The sequence below is a fragment of the Chiloscyllium plagiosum genome, unplaced genomic scaffold (assembly GCF_037043375.1).
Source record: "Chiloscyllium plagiosum isolate Xiang-an unplaced genomic scaffold, Cpla_swu_hap1 HiC_scaffold_7, whole genome shotgun sequence".
NCBI lineage: Eukaryota > Metazoa > Chordata > Chondrichthyes > Orectolobiformes > Hemiscylliidae > Chiloscyllium > Chiloscyllium plagiosum.
In genome coordinates, this window is record NW_028270145.1 from 69377573 (window position 1) to 69399005 (window position 21433).

The 21433-nt window shown below is 38.4% G+C and overlaps 1 protein-coding gene across 4 annotated transcripts in view; it reads left to right on the top strand.

The window, feature by feature from the left end:
* The window catches only part of scn1laa (sodium channel, voltage-gated, type I-like, alpha), a 198119-nt gene that overhangs the window by 41838 nt on the left and 134848 nt on the right, over positions 1-21433 (top strand). For 3 of the 4 annotated variants that reach the window (XM_087989105.1, XM_087989108.1, XM_087989106.1), the window contains exons 5-11: positions 24-152; positions 794-885; positions 3151-3408; positions 9907-9970; positions 10495-10636; positions 13703-13909; positions 17322-17609. In XM_087989105.1, the coding sequence (XP_087845231.1) occupies positions 24-152; positions 794-885; positions 3151-3408; positions 9907-9970; positions 10495-10636; positions 13703-13909; positions 17322-17609 (1180 nt within the window). Of the gene's footprint in view, positions 1-23; positions 153-793; positions 886-985; positions 1078-3150; positions 3409-9906; positions 9971-10494; positions 10637-13702; positions 13910-17321; positions 17610-21433 lie in introns of all 4 variants that reach the window. The other variant, XM_087989107.1, reaches the window with a different exon arrangement.

Here is a 21433-nt window from a genome sequence, read left to right on the forward strand (position 1 = left end):
TTTTATTGTTATAATTCCATTAGGTACACCTTCACTGGTATTTACACATTTGAATCGCTTATAAAAATTCTTGCAAGGGGCTTCTGTATAGATAATTTCACTTTTCTCCGTGATCCGTGGAACTGGCTGGATTTCAGTGTCATCCTTATGGCGTAAGTATTTACTAAAAGAGTCAAGATTGCTAATTTCAATTGGGGCCACCGTTGCAGGCATATCTGTAGAATAACATTTCAAAATATATCATCGTATAATGTGTTGATTTGTTTATGATAATCAGCAATAGCACTTCCACCATGGTTTCTTCTTAGTCTAGAAAATTTCAGCCCAATTATTTAAGAAGTATATTGCTCATTTATTTACAATACTGTCATCACTCCATTGAACAATTAGTGACTGAGTGTACATCACGTGCAAAAAGGAACTGTCATGACCAGAAAGCCCCGACCTTTGATCCTTAGGTACTGGGGGTTGTCAGATGTCCTTGGTTTAGGAAGGGAAAATAAATTTACAATTGCATGTTGGATGATGTCCATATCAACACTGTGATGTATCCATGTTTTGAATAGTCTGGTAATTTACAATGTCTAGGTTTAACATGAAGAATAGCATTTAAATTTGATTAATTGAGGGCGATCAACACTCATGAAATTGCACAATAACTTACATTATCTTCACCACAATCAAGCAAAGGAAGAAAATAAAAATACAATTACTATGACCAAAATGAAAGACCAAACATTGTAGTATATTAAAATTTGTTGAAAGCTGAAATAACTGTGATTTAATTCTACAGGTATGTAACAGAATTTGTAAACCTAGGCAATGTTTCAGCTCTTCGAACTTTCAGAGTATTGAGAGCTTTGAAAACTATTTCTGTAATACCAGGTAAGGAGTAATTGGTGTAAGGTGCTAGCAGGCCCCATGTATCTCCAGCTGTATCGATGTGTCCTGTCATTGTATTTGTGTGTGCCCTCCCCTATTACAGATATGTGACAGAGTTTGTGAACCTGGGCAATGTCTCAGCATTGAGAACATTCAGAGTTCTCCGAGCATTGAAAACAATTTCAGTCATTCCAGGTGAGAGCTAGGCTAAGCATTATGGCTGGTCTTTCTTCTTTGCAATTTAAAAAAAACACAAAGCCAGAATCAAATTTTAAAAAAGCTTATAGGATTCCTTGCTTTTGTTTTTTTTTGTTGTGTATTGAGCATATTTCTTGCATGAGAAATTGTAATATCCAGCATGAGTGGTTTTCAACATGTGATGTTTAGTTTTCCCTTCCCTATTCTGCAAATTACTCATTGTATTCTGAAAATGTTCTTTGTTGAAAAATGCTCTTTTTCTATAATCAGATTTAATGAGTGAATATTGCAAATTGAAAATTGAGATTGAAAAGGTTACTGAATCAGGAGATGAGGAAACAAAATACTATACATCAGCATGATGAATGCATGAAAGCTTCCGCAATTTAAGGCATCTCTTTGTTCTCCAAAGCATTAAATCTTTTATAACACCACCTTGATGTGTGGGGATTTGGTGATGGTCATTGTGTGTGCCCATTAATAGGTTATGGCAATAGCATGAGACAGATCCAATTTAGATTGGTCACTGTTCGAAGTTAGAAAATCTTTATCATATATTTTGCCTGCAATAATATATATACTTAGGGCTGGGTGTTCAAAGTGTGGTTGTGAATTCAAAGTCTGGATAACTTATTAGTCCTGATCTCATGCCACACTGATATTGTTTATTTATCTGTATTTTGAAATATAAATATCTTAATTGAACCAGGGGCAAGTTTAATGCCCATGTATTGATGCCAAATGTTACCAGGAGGTATGAGTGGATAGCAGAGCATCAGCACTAAAGGTATTTGATAGCCATGATGGGCTCTACCAACGGCATTACTGAAGAGAGTAGGTTGTGTCTTTGAAGGGCAGTAGCATCATGACATAGAAGTGTGGACACATAACTAAAAATGAGATAAAGAGCAAAGTTCAGCACAAGATGCTCTGGTCCCAAAATAATTCACTAAAAAAGAAATTCCAACCTCTTCTCACATTAAACCTAACAATTGAAAACTATTTCAGCTCAAAATTGGCAATTCTCACCAACTCTCCTTGCCTCATTAACAAGTTTCTTTCAGAAGGCAATTTCTCATCAATCTGCTTGGAGATGTTATGACACTCTTCTGGAGCAGGTGAGATTTGAACACAGGCCTCCTATCTAGAAGTAAAGACACTAGTACTGCACCATAACAGCCATAGTTTCTTTAGGAATTTAAAAGGCCATTAATTGGAGGTAAGTGGGTTCCCAGTTCCCCACCCACCAAACAAGTGCCTTCCCTTTGAAATTCGAAGCACATCCTGGAAGTTCGTTGATCCACAACATCTTTTGGGAATGTGATTTTCAAATGTCACCTGCATCAAGTCCCACTGGCAATTGAACATCTAACGTTTTGTCTCTGATTGTTGTGTATATTTGACCTAGAGGTCTTTAGTGCTTAGACATTCTGACTCTCCTTGATCAACGACCTTCAATGCTGGAATGATTTGATCATACGATTGCTCATATTTGGCCAGTTTGAATGAAAGCATTAAATCTCTCAATGATTTTTAGTGATATATAATTTGTCAAACCAAATCCAATAATTAAAAGTAGTTTTAAGTTCAGCACTCAAAACTTAAGGTGTGTTATTAAAAGTTGTTTCACAAGTTTTAGGTTTGGAGAAATCATTACAAAGCGCCTTTCATTTGATTGCATTTTTCAGTATAGTTATAATTTCAGAGTTGGTGAGATGAATGAATTCACAAAATGCAAAACATGAAACGAAATTGAATTGATTCAGAGAAATAAGCATCTCGCTAAGAATGTGTACAGTTACATTCTTACCCATTCACAATGTACATGAAGTTCCATTCAACTACAGTAAAGCTAGAAATTTCCTATTGTTACTCTAATATATCAGATCATTAATTTGCTATCAGCCTAGTTTCAGCAAACTCTCGTTAAGTGTATGTTTACTCTGGCGATTTATCTTTTGCATGAGATTGAATGATGAGAGTATGAGAAGAACTGAAGGTTTATTGATAATTTTTTTTATGTACTTGCTATAAAAAAATAATTACAGAAACCTTTTATGTTTCTTTCAGGCCTCAAAACCATCGTGGGTGCCCTGATCCAGTCAGTGAAGAAGTTGTCCGATGTAATGATTCTGACTGTTTTTTGTTTGAGCGTGTTTGCACTAATAGGGCTGCAACTATTCATGGGAAACCTAAAACATAAATGTGTGCGATGGCCACCACCTGCCAGCTATTTCATTCCAATTAACAGATCTTTAAGCCTGAATGATACGATGACAAATGAGACAGAATTCATATTCAACTATGAAGAATACATTGAAGATGATCGTAAGAACTTAATGTTCATATTAGTATCTTTCTCTAGACATAATTCAGTCAGGCATCCATTCTATGTTAGTTCTTTGTTTTGAAGTCAAAGATGAATAAAGAGTTTTAGAAAAGATTTCTAATGTATGGTGTGAGAGTAAAATTGATTGGTGAATGCAGATGAAAAGAACTGTGTTGCTTTATTCATCTTGACAATGTTTAAAGAGCAGAACAAATATTACTTTTAAAGGAAGTTTTCATTCAGTGTCTCCGTGTCTTTATCCACTGTTAAATGTGAGCTTTAACGGTTGAAGGCTATAATTTGTTCAGCTGGGTTTGGAGATATACTGGCTTGAATTGGTAGTTTCCATTGATGCATGCATGTGCATTTTGGGTAAAGTTCAAGTCATGCCTAAATGTGCTGTCAAGTGTAATGCCACCTTGTGGTTGGATATGTAGCCAGGCCTTTACTTCCAGAAATCAGATCGGCTGTTGTCCCACATATTGATAAAATCTGGTTAGATGACATCAGGCCACAAATTCACTGATGTTTCCATAATATGGAAGTTGGGCAGGCACCAAAATCCGAGGTCTGCCCACTATTTTACAAAAAATGAACAAGCTATTAAGCATGTTACCAAACCAATAAGTATTTTGCTCACACCACAAAGTGGCAGTTGTGAGGAAAACCTGGTCAGTGGTATTAATTTTGTTTTAATCAGGGCATGTTGCAAGGGAGACTAGCAGATCAGGACTTTGCTGGTGCTGCTAAGGTTCTTTTTCATTGCACTCAGACTGTATTAGAACATCTCTTTGGGAAGAGAGACAAACAGGAAGTGTTGCAAACAAAGTTGTGCAGAATAACATTTGTGCTGTACTTTGCTGGCTCTTAAAGCAATCACCCATTCCAATGGAAGGTCCCCCTCCAGTATACAGGAAACAGAGGAGAGAAACTGCTCATGGCCATGTGTCTAGGAAATTGTGTAATCTGCTAATGATCAAGAGCCCGCAATAGGAAATAAAAACAGGCAGAGTGACACTGTTCTGCAGAGTATACTTTCAGAGGCTGTCTTACCCCCAGTGTTAGTGGCAGAGAACATTGCATCTCTCCGTGGAGATAGCTGCATTAACCAGTGGGATGCTGGCTATAGAGAAATCATCAAATTCTGATGGAAAACATTTAAATCTATCCAAAAGCTTTGCAGATCATAGTGGCTCTGAACTTTATTTGCCACAGGGTCCTTCCATGTGTAATCTGGAGACCAGGATAGGATATCACAGCTAATGGTCCTTCTGTGCATAACATAAAGATCTTTGTCGGTGTGATGTTCGGGTACACCCATGCATTTATCTCATTTAACAAAGGCACTATTAGTCAAGCAGACAAGCTAAAGGCTTTGCCACCATTGCTGGATTTCTAAAGGACCAAGGCATACAGATTGAACACATGCAACCATTGAAGCACATTGTGGACAGCCAGAAGCTTTGGTTAACAGTAAATGATGTGTTTCCATTAATGTTTAGCTTGCATGTGACCACAGGCAACAGCTATTACAAGTACTATCCTGGCAACAGTTACAATGCTTACACATTTGGCCACTCTCAAGAGCCAAGGATGATCATGGGCCCAAAGTGTTTGGATGCCTAGCTGCTAGGCAATAAGGGCTTCTATCTAAGGAGATGACTAATAGCAGCAACTCTCTTAAGTATATTAACTATTTCATAGAATCCCTACAGTGTGGAAACAGGCCCTTTGGCCCAACAGGTCTACATCGATTCTCCGAAGAGTAACCCACCCAGACCCATTCCCTATTTTCCTATATTTACCCCTCAACAGTGCACCTAACCTACACATCCTTGAACACTATGAGCAATTTAGCATGGCTAGTTCGGCTAACCTGCACAACTTTGGATTTGGGAGGAAACCGGAACACCCGGAGGAAACCCACGCAGACATTGAGAGGATGTGCAAACTCAACACAGCCCAAGGCTGGAATTGAGCCCAGGTCCCTAGTGATATGAAGCAGCAGTGCTAAACACTGAGCCACCATGCTGAACTTGGGAGAAGGTTTAACAATTGTCATGCATCCACCAGGACCATCAATGTAGAAGCTATTGGTCAGCTCAGAATGTGCTTGAGAAGTTTAAACATATCTGATGGTGCCTGCTGCATAGATAACTTTGGTCATTGTACTCAAAACTTGGCCCAGGACACAGCTATTTCTGTAATGCAAATATTGATCAGTATTGCTGGAATAAGGGTTTAGTGAGAGAGAGGAACTAATACAAATCTATATTAGTAGAGGAGTGGTGATGAAGAAATTTATAGAATTGAAGACTGCACATCCAGAATCTGTCACCTGATGAGTGGACTCCAGAGGGTCATGATAAGTCTGGAGCTCAGCGTCCAGTTGACTCTAGCAACATTCTGACTGCAGATGTCTGCACTAACTCAGTCTCTGATAGCTGGTCTTATGATTCTAATATGCTTTCATCAAGATGTTGATCCCGTACAACTAGTTGTGTGTGCCTACTGAGGATCGTGTACTTGTACAAGGTGCAGAGCAAGGATATGATGGTCAATGATACTTCTCCTTCCTCCCTAGAGGCTCAAAGTGGCTGCAGCTAGCTATGTTTCATCTGTACTGTTTAAAAAAAAACAAAGACATGAGGGGCATCATCGTGGCCAGTATTTGAATCTAGAACATAGAACATTGCAGCGCAGTACAAGCCTTTGGCCCTTGATGTTGTACTGACCTGTGAAACCATACTGAAGCCCATCTAACCTACACTATTCCATTTTTGTTCATATGCCTATCCAATGACCATTTAAATGCCCTTAAAGTTAGCAAGTCTACAATTGTTGCAGGCAGTGTGTTCCATGCCCCTACTACTCTGAGTAAAGAAACTACTTCTAACACCTGTCCCATATTTACCACCCCTCAATTTAAAGCTATGTCCCCTCATGCTAGTCATCACCATCCGAGGAAAAAGGCTCTGACTGTCCACCCTATCTAATGCTCTGATTATCTTATATGTCTCAATTAAGTCACCTCTCCACCTTCTTCTCTCCAACCAAAACAGCCTTAAGTCACTCAGCCTTTCCTTGTAAGACCATCTCTCCACACCAGGCAACATCCTAGTAAACCTCCTCTGAATCCTTTCCAAAGCTTCCACATCCTTCCTATAATGCGGTGACCAGAACTGTACACCATACTCAAAGTGCGCCCATACCAGAGTTTTGTACAACTGCAACATGGTTCCAAAACACAATCCCTTGAGTAATAAAAGCTAACACACCATATAATTTCTTAACAAACCTAACAACTTGGGTGGCAACTTTCAAGGATAAAGTCTTAAGTCTTAAGTCTTTCAGTTCAGAGACACTCCTTTGTCCCTGAATTCTACAAATCTTCAAAGTCAAAACACATCAAAGCAATTTCCCTGACAGCTTCCAATTTCCCCAAACAGTACAGCATTGTTTGCAAGAATTACAAATAAGCAGCTTTGTTGTTTCACCAACCTGTGACCTGTCTTCAACGTCAATTTGACCAGCCATTCTGCTACAATCATTGACAGTCCTCTCCAGTAGCACAATGAGTTGAGAATGGCCAAGTTGCACGTCCTTTTCAGGTCTCAGCAAATTGAAGAGCATTATGCTCCCTGTTCTCTTGTCAAGAAAGAAGGTAATTGTTATGATGATGCTGTACTACAATTGTGTTTTCAAATGTGAGGTCAACTTTACTTAGATGGCGCTCAAGATTTCTCTCTGCCTCTTGCCAATTAGCAGGTATTGCAGTTCACTATCAAGACCCTAGTTGCTGTACAGAATTTCGTGTCTGTGCCATGTTGCCTACTACACTTGGGCAATACATTAGGTAACTCTGCATTTGAGGCACTTCAAAACTGCATACATTTGCATACCACTCTATCTCAAAGGTAACTGAGCCATTTCCAACACTACAGTCTGGTTCTTCAGTTGACATCTGCTGCAGTCAGCACTCAAAATACACAGGCAGGAGCTAGTTTGGTTTAGCTGAGAAGTCTGTCCCAAACCTCCCCTCCCCACCCCAGCTGACAAGAGGATCTTCTGCATATTGCTTGTGGCCTGGAGGTGGAGTTGCAGGGGTCACTGCCAAACTGTGAGTGCATCCTGCTTCTGGCCCCCTAAACAGGTGGTGGATCCATTCTTTTCTCCATCTGTGGAGAGACAAAGAGTGTTAAAGGATTGAATTTGTGCCTATTCTGAGATATTTGGTACTCCTAAGAGTTACAATTTCTATTCTTCCCTAGCTTGGGTCGTGAATGATTCACTACAAGCAAAATAGCTATCACAAATTGCATACATACCCTGACCTTCTGCAATAACTCGATGGATTTAAAACTGTTCTTGTGAAAAGGCTTGAGCCTCCAAATTTTGAGCTCCCTGGTGCAGGTGCCAAGGGTGCCTCTGAATGAGCAACTGCGACACATTTCCAGCACCTTGCCTGCCTCCCTGTCCCCAGATGGCCCACCTGGCCTGATTGATTGGGTGCTCTTCACAGCTTTCCTTGAGGTACTTTGCCATCTTCCTGTAGGGCAGCTATTAATTGGACCTAAGACACATTATTAGGTGTCTTGAGAAGGTTGGGTGAGAGTTGGTTACTTAGTCTATTTTTAAACGTGAGATGCATGTTTGGGGCAGATGAAACTTGAGCCCAGGCCTCCTGGTTCACTGGTATGGACACTACCTGCTATACCACTAGGTGCCATAAAGCCTACTGCACCTGGTGTTCCCAAGTAGTCTCCCATCTGAGTATTAGCCAGGTTTGAGAACATTAGACACAACCACATATTTCCACATAGCGTAGCCATCGGAGATCTATGTATGTCCAGGGTAGACTCAAGCACACCATCAATTAGTATGGACCCCAAGAGTAATTATCTCATGGGAAAGCTATCAGTAAGCCAATGGACACATATTCAATGTAAGAAGTCGATCATTTATTGGGAGATGAAAAGGAGAGGAAGTATGTCAGGAAAAGTATTTTTGAAATGGTCTCTTACTTCTCTACTTGTCAGTTTTCAGGGAATATATCAAACTACTTTGAGAAATGACATCATAAGTGCACAATTCAAGTTCTACAACATTAACACAACATAAAATATGTTATAGGAAATTTTCATTTAAGACCCTTACAGACATCTGCAAAAGGAGACAGGAGATAACTTGTGATAAATTAAACCCATTATTTCCAGATGTGATGCCATAAGTCTGCTAAATGATTCACTCACTGAGATCTACAAAATTAGCTTGTGTCTAATTCTGTTTTATAAGGAGCCTTAATTTATTCTGTTGGTCCCCAGGCAGCATAACGTGACTAATACAAGCTCTGACTTATTGAAGTACATTTTACTATTCACAGACTGTAAACAAAGACAAACATATGGCTAACATCTGAAGAGAGAAACAGAGTTCTGTAGAAAGGTCACAAACCTGAAATTTTAACTCTATTACTCTCTTCACAGATGCTGCCCAGCTTGCTAAGTATTGATGCATTTTCAGTTTTTTATAGATCATATTTACAGAATCTTCACTATTCTTCTTCAGAAAAATATCTCTCTCATCCACTTTTTGCTGCTGTTTGAACCCACAGATTTGTGTGTTATTTTTAGTATCAATTTTCTGCACTTTACTTTCTTCCTAAAGGCACCAAAGTCTTAAAGGGTTTCAATTCCACAGTGGCCCCCCACTTTCTAATCATTTATCTAACTGACCTTGGTTCATGTGAACCCTGGGCACTCCAAGACTCCAAGATTATTGCTGAGCTGAATTTTGTCTGCATTCAATATTAACATGTAATTCCAGGAAAGTTTACTGAATAGCAAGAGTGGGAGCTCTGGCCAATAGGCACCTTATTGAGGGGTCCTGCCTGAAACGTTGATTTTCCTGCTCCTCAGATGCTGCCTGACCTGCTGTGCTTTTCCAGCACCACTCTAATCTTGACCTTACTGAGACTAGTTAACTCACTACAAGCTGGAGGTTAAAACTGGAATATTTCAGGTGATATGGTACAACTAATTACTTGATAATCTTACTGAGTTATCACACGATCTGTATGTGATCACTCGGTGTACTGTGCCATTTCCTTGAAAACACAGCCTTTCATTTTCACAATTTACAGTGCATGTTATTTCATTTTCATCATTATCATTGCTTTGAATTGAATGAAATTGCAGGTTTATAATGTTGGTATTCACTCAGTCAAAGTCCATATTTATCATGGCAACATTAGATGTCTCGTGTTGCTTTCTCCTGCTTTATTTAACATCACACTTTTTAGTTATAGCTTTTAAATTAAACTAATAAAGAACTAAGGTGCGTAAAGATGTTCAATTTTAATTCACAATTACATAAATAAAGTACAATGGATTATATTTAAATCATTAAATTAGAAGTGAAACTTATGTATTTCTAGTTACATAGTTGATACCTTGAAATAAAACCAGAAATTAATTCATTTATAACTTAATCAACAGGAAATCAATATTTTCTGGAAGATGCCAAAGATGCCCTTTTATGTGGTAATGGCTCAGATGCTGGGTGAGTTTGGTTTTTAATTGTTGGGCTTGTGGCTGAACTTGTGTCAGAATAGAATGCAGAAACTAATTGGTGTAATCTGCAAATGCTTGTAATTTGTGAAGAATTTGATTGATATTTGTAATCAGACTGATTTTAATGGAATCAGTCAATCCCTTAAATGAGAGTTTGCAAACATCATCTGAATCCATTAAATGTACTTGACTAGCAGAAATGAGATTGATTGAATTATTGCACACATCAGTTCTTTTGCTTTGGTATTTATAGATAGTGTGTTATAGAAACATCAACAATAGAGATGCGGTCTTCTGATAGCTGCCATGACGAGCTTGAAGGATGTAAGAGTGATTAAGATATATTTCGATGAACTAGTTTTTTGTGATTAAGAATGCAGGCACAGCACTTCAAATGTCAGGCAGTTCAATGGCAGCAACCATTTCCGTTGTTTTGGCTCGATAAATCATGAAAGATTTTAAAAGTAGTTTTTAGTCATTTTAATCATGCTTTCATTTTTTTTATTTTCTCAGTCAATGCCCTACAGGTTATTTATGTCTGAAAGCTGGAAGAAACCCTAATTATGGTTATACTAGCTTTGATACATTTAGCTGGGCATTCTTGTCATTGTTTCGCCTGATGACCCAGGACTTCTGGGAAAACCTTTACCAGTTGGTAAGCAGGATTTATCATGCTTAACATAAAATAGTGTTATTATGTAACTATATATGTTTATTGAAATGTTACAATACTATTTAATGGCATAACATTTACTACATCTACTTTTTTTTAGACAGTCTGTTGACTATGATTAGAACAATCACAATATAATAAGAGTCTATTATCCTGTAGCTACGAATGAAATTTATATGAGTTATCCTTTCATCTAAACTCTGGTCATTTGTGGCCAAAATATAAAACAACTGATACACTACTTCAGTAAACCTAATATTTTCCACTTATAAGCGATAAATGCCTCTTTAGGGTGTAGGTTTGCTCGCTGAGCTGTAGGTTTGATATCCAGACGTTTCATTACCTGGTGAGGTAACATCATCAGTGGCGACTGCCAAGTGAAGCGAAGCTGTTGTTGCCTGCTTTCTATTTATATCTTTCTCCTGGATGGGGTTCCTGGAGTTTGTGGTGATGTCATTTCCTGTTCGTTTTCTGAGGGGTTGATAGATGGCTTCTAGATCTATGTGTTGTGGTTGGAGTGCCAGGCCTCTAGGAATTCTCTGGCATGTCTTTGCTTAGCCTGTTCCAGGATAGATGCGTTGTCCCGGTCGAAATAGTGTTTTTTTTCATCCGTGTGTCGGGCTATGAGAGAGAGAGGGTTGTGTCTTTTTGTGGCTCGCTGGTGTTCGTGTATCCTGGTGGCTAATTTTCTTCCTGTTTGTCCTACATAGTGTTTGTGGCAGTCCCTGCATGGAATTTTGTAGATGACGTTGGTTTTGTCCATGGGTTGTACTGACTAACAAACTAACAAACTTAAAAGACCCAGTACAACCATGGACAAAACCAACGTCATCTACAAAATTCCATGCAAGGACTGCCACAAACACTATGTAGGACAAACAGGAAGAAAGTTAGCCACCAGGATACACGAACACCAGCTAGCCACAAAAAGACATTACCCTCTCTCCCTCGTAGCTCTATACACGGATGAAAACAACCACCATTTTGACTGGGACAACGCATCTATCCTGGGACAGGCTAAGCAAAGACATGCCAGAGAATTCCTAGAGGCCTGGCACTCCAACCACAACGCCATAAACAAACACATAGACCTAGATGCCATCTATCAACCCCTCAGAAAACGAACAGGAAATGACATCACTACAAACCCCAGGAACCCCATCCAGGAGAAAGATATAAATAGAAAGCAGGAGACAACAGCTTCGCTTCACTTGGAGGTCGCCGCTGATGATGTTACCTAGCCAGGTAATGAAACGTCTGCATATCAAACCTACAGCTCAGCAAGCAAACCTACACCTTAAACCTCAACCTGAGCTACAAACCTTCACAAACTTTGCGATAAATGCCTCACAAGATGTGAAAAAGTCCCCCCCGACAGGAACATATTTGATCATCTATTGTCTTTTCAATAGCCCATCTGAAAGAAAGGAATCATGATAAATTGAAAGGTCAATTGGTAGTTATTGTATAATGGTCAGAATATTGGTCCAGATCATGAATGTTCAAATGGGTTCAAAACACACATTACCAGGGAATAAAGAATGTTCTCCTAAATATCCCAAATTTAGCAGCCTGTAGAAATGTGATAACAACTTCACCATCCATTTGAAGTAGCTGATATCTTGAATATATTAATTATACTGTAAATCAGAACTAAGTTGGATTACTGTATAACATTCAGATTTTCCTTGTCTTCATTAGTGTAACTAATAGCCTGGGCTGGCAAGTGATCTTCACATCACAACAGCTAGACCATGACCTTCTCTAGCAAGATAAAATCTAATAATTGTTCTTTAACTTTCAATAACGTACCATCACTGAATCTCCCACTATCAATATTTTAAGTGTTACTATTGACATGTACAAGGTGCTTTTCAGGAATGTGATGGAATACTGTCCAGTGCGAGATTGCTACTCCAAAGACATTTGAGACTTGGTGCCCTCCAGAACAAGGCAGCATACTTGATCCCTATCCCATCCACTATGATGAACATTCACTCCCTTCACCAGTGACACAAAACGTGGCAGCAATGTCTACCATTGTGAAAATGCACTGTTATAATTCAAAAAGATTCCTTCGTCAGCACCTTCCAAACCAACAGCCTCTACCACCTAGAAGAACATGGGCAGTAAATGTGTGAGAACTCCTACACCACCTCTTCAATGCACACACTGTCCTGATTCGGAAGTATATCACAATCCCTTCACTGTTGCTAGGTAAAGATCTTCCTAACAGCACCCCAACTGTAACGGTTCAAGAATGCAACTCCTTGTCACATTCTCCAGGGCAAATGGGGATGGGAAATAACAGTGACACTCCTATCCCATCAACAAATAAGAAAAAAAAATTCTTGAAGAGACAGCTGAAGAAGCTGATAAAAAGAGATGTTTCACTTGCCTTAAAATTGAGTCACAAGTGCTTTTCTTGTCTCTATTATATTTTATAGCAAATACCCATATGCATCCAGTTGCGCTCTTCACCCCCCCCCCCCCTCAGCTAAGATTGATTTGCAAGCCCCATGATGTCTAAACTTCATGTACCACATTATCTACATTATTCTTTCATCTCATACAGTCAGTGCTGTATTACACTGTTAACAATTAATTAGACTTCAGTGACTGTAAATTACAAAAATCTCCAAAAGCCAGTAAAAGAATTAAAGAAATAAAAATTGTTAAATACCTTCATTGATATATTTATCCTGAAGTTTCAGCCTTCCAGATAAGCTTGGCATTAAAGTTAATATTCTTACCAAATCTACCAGTGTGTCAGAAGTATCATTAAATAATATGAAACATTTGAGAATTATCTTATTTTTGATTGTTAAACTGAACCAATTTATTAATTATTGTTTATTACATTAATAATAATTTTAAGAAAAGCTAATGCTGTTTATTTGCCTGAATAGATTTTTACCTTGTTCAGTGCAGTTTGTGATTAATAGTTTTTTTTAACATATATGTATGCAAATACAGAATATATATTTATGGAATCTATGATTTATCAAAATAAAGCAAAATATTAAATTATTACTTTTTTTCTATCAGACCCTGCGAGCTGCTGGCAAAACATACATGATATTCTTTGTACTGGTTATATTCCTGGGATCTTTCTACTTGGTTAACTTGATCCTGGCTGTTGTTGCCATGGCCTATGATGAGCAAAACCAGGCTACTTTAGAGGAAGCTGAACAGAAAGAGGCAGAATTTCAGCAGATGCTTGAACAACTTAAAAGACATCAAGAAGAAGCACAGGTAGAAATGTTACAATTGCAATTCCACGACAGATATGCTAAAGTTGCCAAATTGCATTATAATAATAGTTATAGTAATCAGTATTTATATCCCCATGACTTTATGGTTGAACAGCAAAAAACAACTTTCTAAAATGCACGCATGTGTGACAGAGTTCATGCTTCATCAATTATCTCTCTTTCATCATAATGTCAAAAATGTGGATATTCACTGCAATTACACAGTGTTTAGTACCATTCATGACAGTGCAGTTACTGATGCAGTCCTTGTTTGTAAGCAGCAAGGCCTGAACAGCATTCAGGCTTGGGCTGATAAGTGGCAAGTAGCATTTGTTTCCTGAAGAAGGGCTTATGCCCGAAATGTCGATTCTCCTGCTCCTCGGATGCTGCCTGGCCTGCTGTGTTTTTCCAGCACCACATTTTTCAACTCTGGTCTCCAGCATCTGCAGTCCTCACTTTCTCCAAGTAACATTTGTGCCATACAAGTGCCAGGCAATGACCATCTCCAGCAAGAGAGAAATTGACCATTACCCCTTGACATCCAATGGCATTATCATACCTAAAACCCCCATCATGAATATCTTGAGGGTTACCATTGGCCAGAAACCGAACGAGGCAAGTAATATAAATGCAGAGTCTATCAAACAAAGACTGGGAATTTTGAAGCAAGTAACATACAACCTAAATCTTGAATGTCTGTCTACCACTTACAAAGCATGGATTAGGAGTGTCATGGGATACTGTGACATTGATGAGCGCATCTTCAGCAACTGTCAAGAAGTTCATCACCATCCAGGTCTGGGCAGTTCACTTGACTGGTATCTCAGGCACCACCTCCAACATTCACTTCCTCTATTATTAACACATAGTGGCAAAAATGTGTAGAAAGGCTCTTTTGAGAGTACCTTCCAAACTGATGATCTCTACCACGGAAAAAGCCATTGAAACACCCTCCAAGTTCTCCACCAAGCCACACATCATCATTCAACTGGACTATAAATATTCAATTTCCAACATCTGATTGTTATACCTGAGGTCTATCATGGATTAAAAAATAATTGTGTAAAAGTTCAAAAGCTGACCTAAAATGGCTGCTATGATCACCTGATCACAAATTGAAGCAAGTCCAAGGAACCCAAACTGAAGTGTTGAAACTCACTGTATTGCAATTGTCAAGGAGAAAGTGAGGTCTGCAGATGCTGTATTGCAATTGTCATCTTATTAAAAGATTGATACAGCCAATTGAGTCCGTGTCAAGATTTGCGTCTCTTGTTTAATTCACGTGTGCGTGACAAATTCGTATTTGAGAGAAAGGTTAACTGCAGAGTATTTTGTTTGGAAGAACAAAAGAGTAAGCTCAAGAATGTACAAATGGGCTTATCTGCTTTGAGCAGCAAAACACAGAGAGAAAAATAAATATGAATTGATAACAGCAAGAAGCAGGAAGCTTCTTTCTCTTTGTCACTCAACCTTGAAATCAGTGCTGGTGATAGAGCAACTTCAGCCAACAGTCTTTCAACAAGAATTCATGATCTGTAAACATTGTCACTGTTGCAGAATACACAACAATTAAATAACTAGCCTAAGGTTTAAAATCTAACACCTCAGAGACTAAATTTTTTTAAAGAAACTGCTAAGCCTATTTTTTCTGTCCCTATTAGACTCTTTTTCCTTTTTAAACGTATTACCTTTGTTTGCATGTGTGTCTTGTGTCAGATTTTTATTACTTTTCTGAGGGTTAATAGGTAATCAAGTCTCCCTTTTCTTCAATCAAGAAAGCATCATAATTTGGCTCCTTCATTTTGATCTAGTTAATTACATGGCAGTTGATGTATGAGAGCTGTATGCTAACAAAAGGACAATTATTTGTTGCTACCAACAATGAATGGGTTAAAAAAAAGTAAGCCGATTTTCCCTCCTCACTTGCTATTGATAAAATTGAGGGTTCATTCCATACTGAATTGGAGTAGGGAAAACATATTCTTGTTTCAAAAGCTGATTTAATAGCAAGTGAATAAAGGTTTACTTGAGTTTCTTAAGGTTGAAGTGCTCATGCACTGATGTGCATACTTGTGATTCATATATTAATGTAACTTAAAAAATTCTAAAATCTTTCAGAAAATTCAGAGGAATAACTCAGCAATTAGATATGGATTTTGCTCAAAGACCGAAAAACAGATATGGCACAATGGTTATCAGAATATCTACAGCTAGAAGCTGAGGGTCATAAAACAAATATATCTAAAGTGGAATAACAGGGATTAGAAATAGGATTCCAACAGAGATAAGGAAAAAAAGAGAATGCAGGAAAAGAAAGAAAAGGGAAAAATATGGCGACAAAAGAGAGAGTAAAATGGAGAGAGTTCCAACTGTAAAAGCTTGACCTAAAAAGGGAACATGCCAATGAAGGTCACTCTGGTAAGGGAACCATACCTAAACCAAACTTAAGGGGTAAAGTATTCAAGTTCACATTTCAAAAAACAGTGCACATCACAATGCAGTTTCTAATAGTGACATTGGAAGATGCAAAAATATTTTATACTTATCTTTGAGAATGTTGCTGACTTCTCAGTAGACTTCTTTTATTCGTCTCAAACTCTCCAAAGCGGGTCACTTTTTTATGGCTTTCAAAATTCACATCAGCACACCAAAATGTTGTGCTAATCTTCAGAGTATGGATCACAGTTTCAGAAGAGATGGTTTGTACGTTTTGCATTCAATGTCTTCAAGCCCCACAAAAATGCAGCATGGATAGAAAGGCAGAGACATCACTTCTCTGGCAGAAAGAACCTTGCGTTTCACAATTCAGTTTGCATCTCAAGTGGAGGAGGAAAATCATGGACAAAAGAAATAAATTCCAGACCTTTTTTTTGAACGGCCACCAGGGATTCTTAAAAATGGCTCAAGTCAGTTTTCATTTGGACTTTGCAGGAAGTCCTTTTGGCACCAAATGTTAGTCACTGAAATCCTATCATATTTCATCTATTTGGCATATGTAATTTCTAGTTCAATGTATTACATTCTTTTATTGACAAACCTATAATGTTAGTGCTTAAAGTTTTCCAGCCTTGTTATGGTGTAATTTTGAACATCTCCATGTCTATCTTGATTGGAATAAAAGTTTAATGTTCCCAGATGTAGGCTTGAAAAATACATGTTGGATAATAGCACACAAATGCTGAAATGCATTCCACTTACAGTTCTTTTGTGCACATCTTAGTAAAGTTTTAACCTATATACTCCCAAAACTGTTTTTGTTATGGTATTCTATTTGATTAGAAACAATTCCCTTTTAGGTAAATCTAGTTGACACTTGTGAAGATCCTGTTGTAAATAATGATCTTTTCTACTTCCTGCCTTCATAATTCTGAAAAAGTGGTCTCTCAAAATGTGAATTCTCTTCCATTGAACAGGCTGCAGCCGCTGCAGCTGAGGCAGGAGATGAAAATGGAAGAATTGGACTCTGTGAAATGTCCCACAGTTCCTCAGATGCGTCAAAGCTTAGTTCAAAGAGCGCCAAGGAGAGACGAAACAGAAGGAAGAAACGGAGACAAACCGAACTGGATGCTGAGGAAAAGGATAAAGATGAAAGGATTCACAAGTCAGAATCAGAGGACAATGGAAGAAAGGGAAATGGTTTCCGGTTTTCTATTGATCGCAATTGTCTTTCTTATGAAAAGAAAAATTCCTCCCCACATCAGGTAAGAGGAATAAATTGTTTATAATGTATTAGTCAATTGTACATTAATGATATTTCTACCATATTTCATTGAGAGATGATAACAAATAGTTGTTTTGAATTATTTACTTGTGTTGCTAAGAGATAAGACACATTTTGTCAGAGCTTTTTGTCTTATACTGATCAGGATAATTCACAAGAATACCAAGGTAAATGATAAATAACATTTATATTTTAATAATGCAGATTGTTTTACAAGTGGACAATAATGGTAGGCATGTTGCCATAGAGAATGCACCAGTTACAATGACAGATAGTCAGAGTCATAGAGATGTATAGCATGAAAGCAGACTCTTCGGTCCAATTCACCTGTGCCGAACAAATAAATTAATCTAGTCCCATTTGCCCCAGATCGCTCTAAACCCTTCCTATTCATATACCCATCCAGATATTTCTAAATGTTGTAATTGTACCAGCCTCCTTCACTTTGTCTGGCAGCTCATTGCATACGTGCATCATCCTCTGTGTGAAAGCATTGCCCATTAGTTCCCTTTCATATCTTTCCCATCCCAGCTTAAACCCTTTCAAGTTTCACAACTCCTTCCTATAGGAGGGAGATCAGAATTGCACACAATATTCCAAAAGTGACCTAATCGATGTCCTCCACAGCCGCAGCATGACCTCTCTACTCCTCGATTCAATGCACTGACTAATACAAGCAAGCATATCAAATGCCTTCTTCATTATTCTGTCTACCTGTGACTCCACTTTGAAGGAACAATGAACCTACACTCTGAGGTGTCTTTGTTAAGCAACAGTCCCCAGGACTTTATCAGTAAGTGTATAAGTTCTGCCTTGATTTGCCTTTCCAAAATGCAGCACCTTATATTTATCTAAATTAAACTCCATCTGGCACTCCTCAGCACATTGGTCCATCTGATCAAGATCACATTGTAACCTTCTTCACTCTCCACTACACTTCCAATTTTATAACATCTGCAAACTTACTAACCATACCTTTTATGTTCACACCCAAATGACTTATATAATGACAAAAAGTAGTGGACCCAGTACTGATCCTTATGGCACACTACTGGTCACTGGCCTACAGCTTGAAAAGCAGCCCTCCACCACCACCCTCTGTCTTCCACATTCAAGCCAAATGGCTCATTCTTCCTGTATTCTATGTTAACTGCCAAGCTTTGTTTGAATTTTAAATCAAGTTTGCAGACTCTGGTCAATGCTTTGCCCTGGGAAATGAACCAATAGTGGTGTATGAAGCTCAGCCAAACATTTATTATGATATAAAATTGCAAAACTATTTCAGTAAAGCATCCAGTACTGAGCAGATTAGAGCTTTTGAATTCACAAAACATATCATCTTCAGTTCGGAGAATGTGAGGATTGCAGATACTGGAGGTCAAAGTCGAGAGTGTGGTGATGGAAAAGCACAGCAGGTCAGGTTGCATCCATGGAGCAGGAGAATTGACGTTTCGGGCATAAGTCCTTCATCAGGAATCCTGATGAAAGGCTTATGCCCGAAACGTCGATACTCTTGCTCCTCTGATGCTGCCTGACCTGCTGGGCTTTTGCAGCACCATTCTCTTGACATATAATCATCAGTTACATTGTTTTAAAGTTTCAGCAGATGGCTAACCTAGCAATCAGTTTAAAGGTTAAAGGACAGGTGCAATTGACTCACTAAAAACTGGATCTCAACATTGTTCAGTGTAGAAATGCACTTTGTCCAGTGGAAATGTAGTCCAGTTCTAATAAAAACTTACCTGTTTTCACAATGCTGGTCAGTTTAATCAGTATTCCTACAGTGCAAAAAGAGGGCACTTGGCCCATCAAGTTGGCACTGACCCTCTGAAGAGCATCCCATCCAGACCCAGTCCCCCATAACATCCCTGTCACCCCACATTTACCATGGTTAATCCACTTAGCCTGTACAACCCTGGACACCAAGAGCAATGTAGCATTGCTAATCCACTGCACATTTTTGGGAAGTGGGAGGAAATTGGTGCACCTGGAAAAGCATCCACATGGACACTGGGAGAATGTGCAAACTCCACACAGATAATGATCCAAGGCTGGAATTGAATGCAGGTCCCTATTGCTGTGAAGCAGCAGTGCTAACCACTGTGCCATTTTTGGGTTTAATGGTCATTTACCTTTTCGGAACAAAGCCCTATCAGAAGTATATTTAATTTATTCTGCATTACTACATATGACATGTAAGAAATAGAAGAAATAGAAGCAAGAATAAACCATTCTGATTTTGAGTCTGCTGTGCTATTCATTGAGATCATGGTTGCAGTTCCATTTCAGCATCATTTTCCTGCATGTTGATGTTTTTGAAAATATGTAGAAATCTATCAGTCTCAGTCCTGCATATCCTCAAAGACTGAGTCTAGACAGCTCTCCAAAGCATTAAATTTCAAAGATTTATGACATCTGACTGAAGAAATTTCTCCTCCTCTCAGTCTCAAATGGCCTGCTCTTTAATCTGAATCTAGATCCCTGAATCTAGATCTGTTAGCTAAGGCTGATCTTTCCTATATGTTTTACAACTTATTATATGTTTGAATGAAAGCATCTCACATTCTTCTAAACCCAGAGAATTTAGGCCTAGTCCATTTGACCTTTTCTCATAGGACAATCCCTCAACCAATTAATTACTTTATGTGCCTTCATTGCACTCCCCCAGTGACAAGTATATCCTTGCTTTAGTAATGAGACCAAAACTACACACATACTCAAGTGTGAAATTAGCAAATATTTAGAACCTGTTATAAAGTTCCTAACTACAGATCAGAATCCTTCCATGGTTCACAATGCCTTTGAGATGTTATGAATCATATCACCTCCAAAAAAAGGGGTCTGACTCTTATGAAAAGAAGGTGGGATAGAGACAGGGAGTAGGTGATGTATCTCAAATGCCAATCTCAAAACTGAGCTGGCAAAGGTGAGAGTGCTGAATGTGGGCTTACTACCCACACTATTATCCTATGGCAATAAAAATAACCAACAATGGTAATGGAGGCAGGAATCCCAGAAAGTGATTCCAATTGTCATTATTGAAACTCCTCCATGTCTGTTCTGATGCAACTAACCTATGAGTGTTAAAATAAAACAGAAAATAAAGGTTTGTGATAAATGCCAGGTTCATAATGCAGTGAAGAATCACGCTGAACACACAATTTACAGGTGATAATGGGAAAAGGAGCCATTGAAATGAACAAATTGTCTATGAACAGATGAGCTGGTAACATTAAAGAGAGCACAAAAGTCTTTCATAAACATGTCGAGTTAAAGGATTGTCAAATGACATGTGGTGCTAATTAGGCACCAAAATGGGATGACCTTGTAGAGTAGGAGGGGATGGCTACTAAATGGGTACTTTGAGTCTTTCTAAACAAAAAAGATGATCCTGCTAATGCCATTACAAAGACAGAAATTTGTAAGGGAAGTGGATGAAGATTCCAAGGATGTATTTGAAAGGTTTTCAATCCTCAAGGAATTAAGACTTTTTAAACTATTTTGATGCATGCAACAAATTCTCATCAAGCTGGGTAGATCACTTTTGGTTGTATGATCTCGGACAAAGTATGATTGTGAAATCAGCAGATTGGGTTTGTAGTTAGTCAGCTCTGGTGGTCCAAATTCGCAAGCTAGAACATCACTACTTGCATTGTTGCCATATTGCACTTCAGCTGAGATAAAGGAATAGTACAGAAGCGAATGTACTTTTTAATCTGCCTAATACTGGCTCCACGCTTATATATCAGTTATGCACCTTGAGATATTTTATTCTATCCTGTATCAGAGATTGTAGCAATGCAG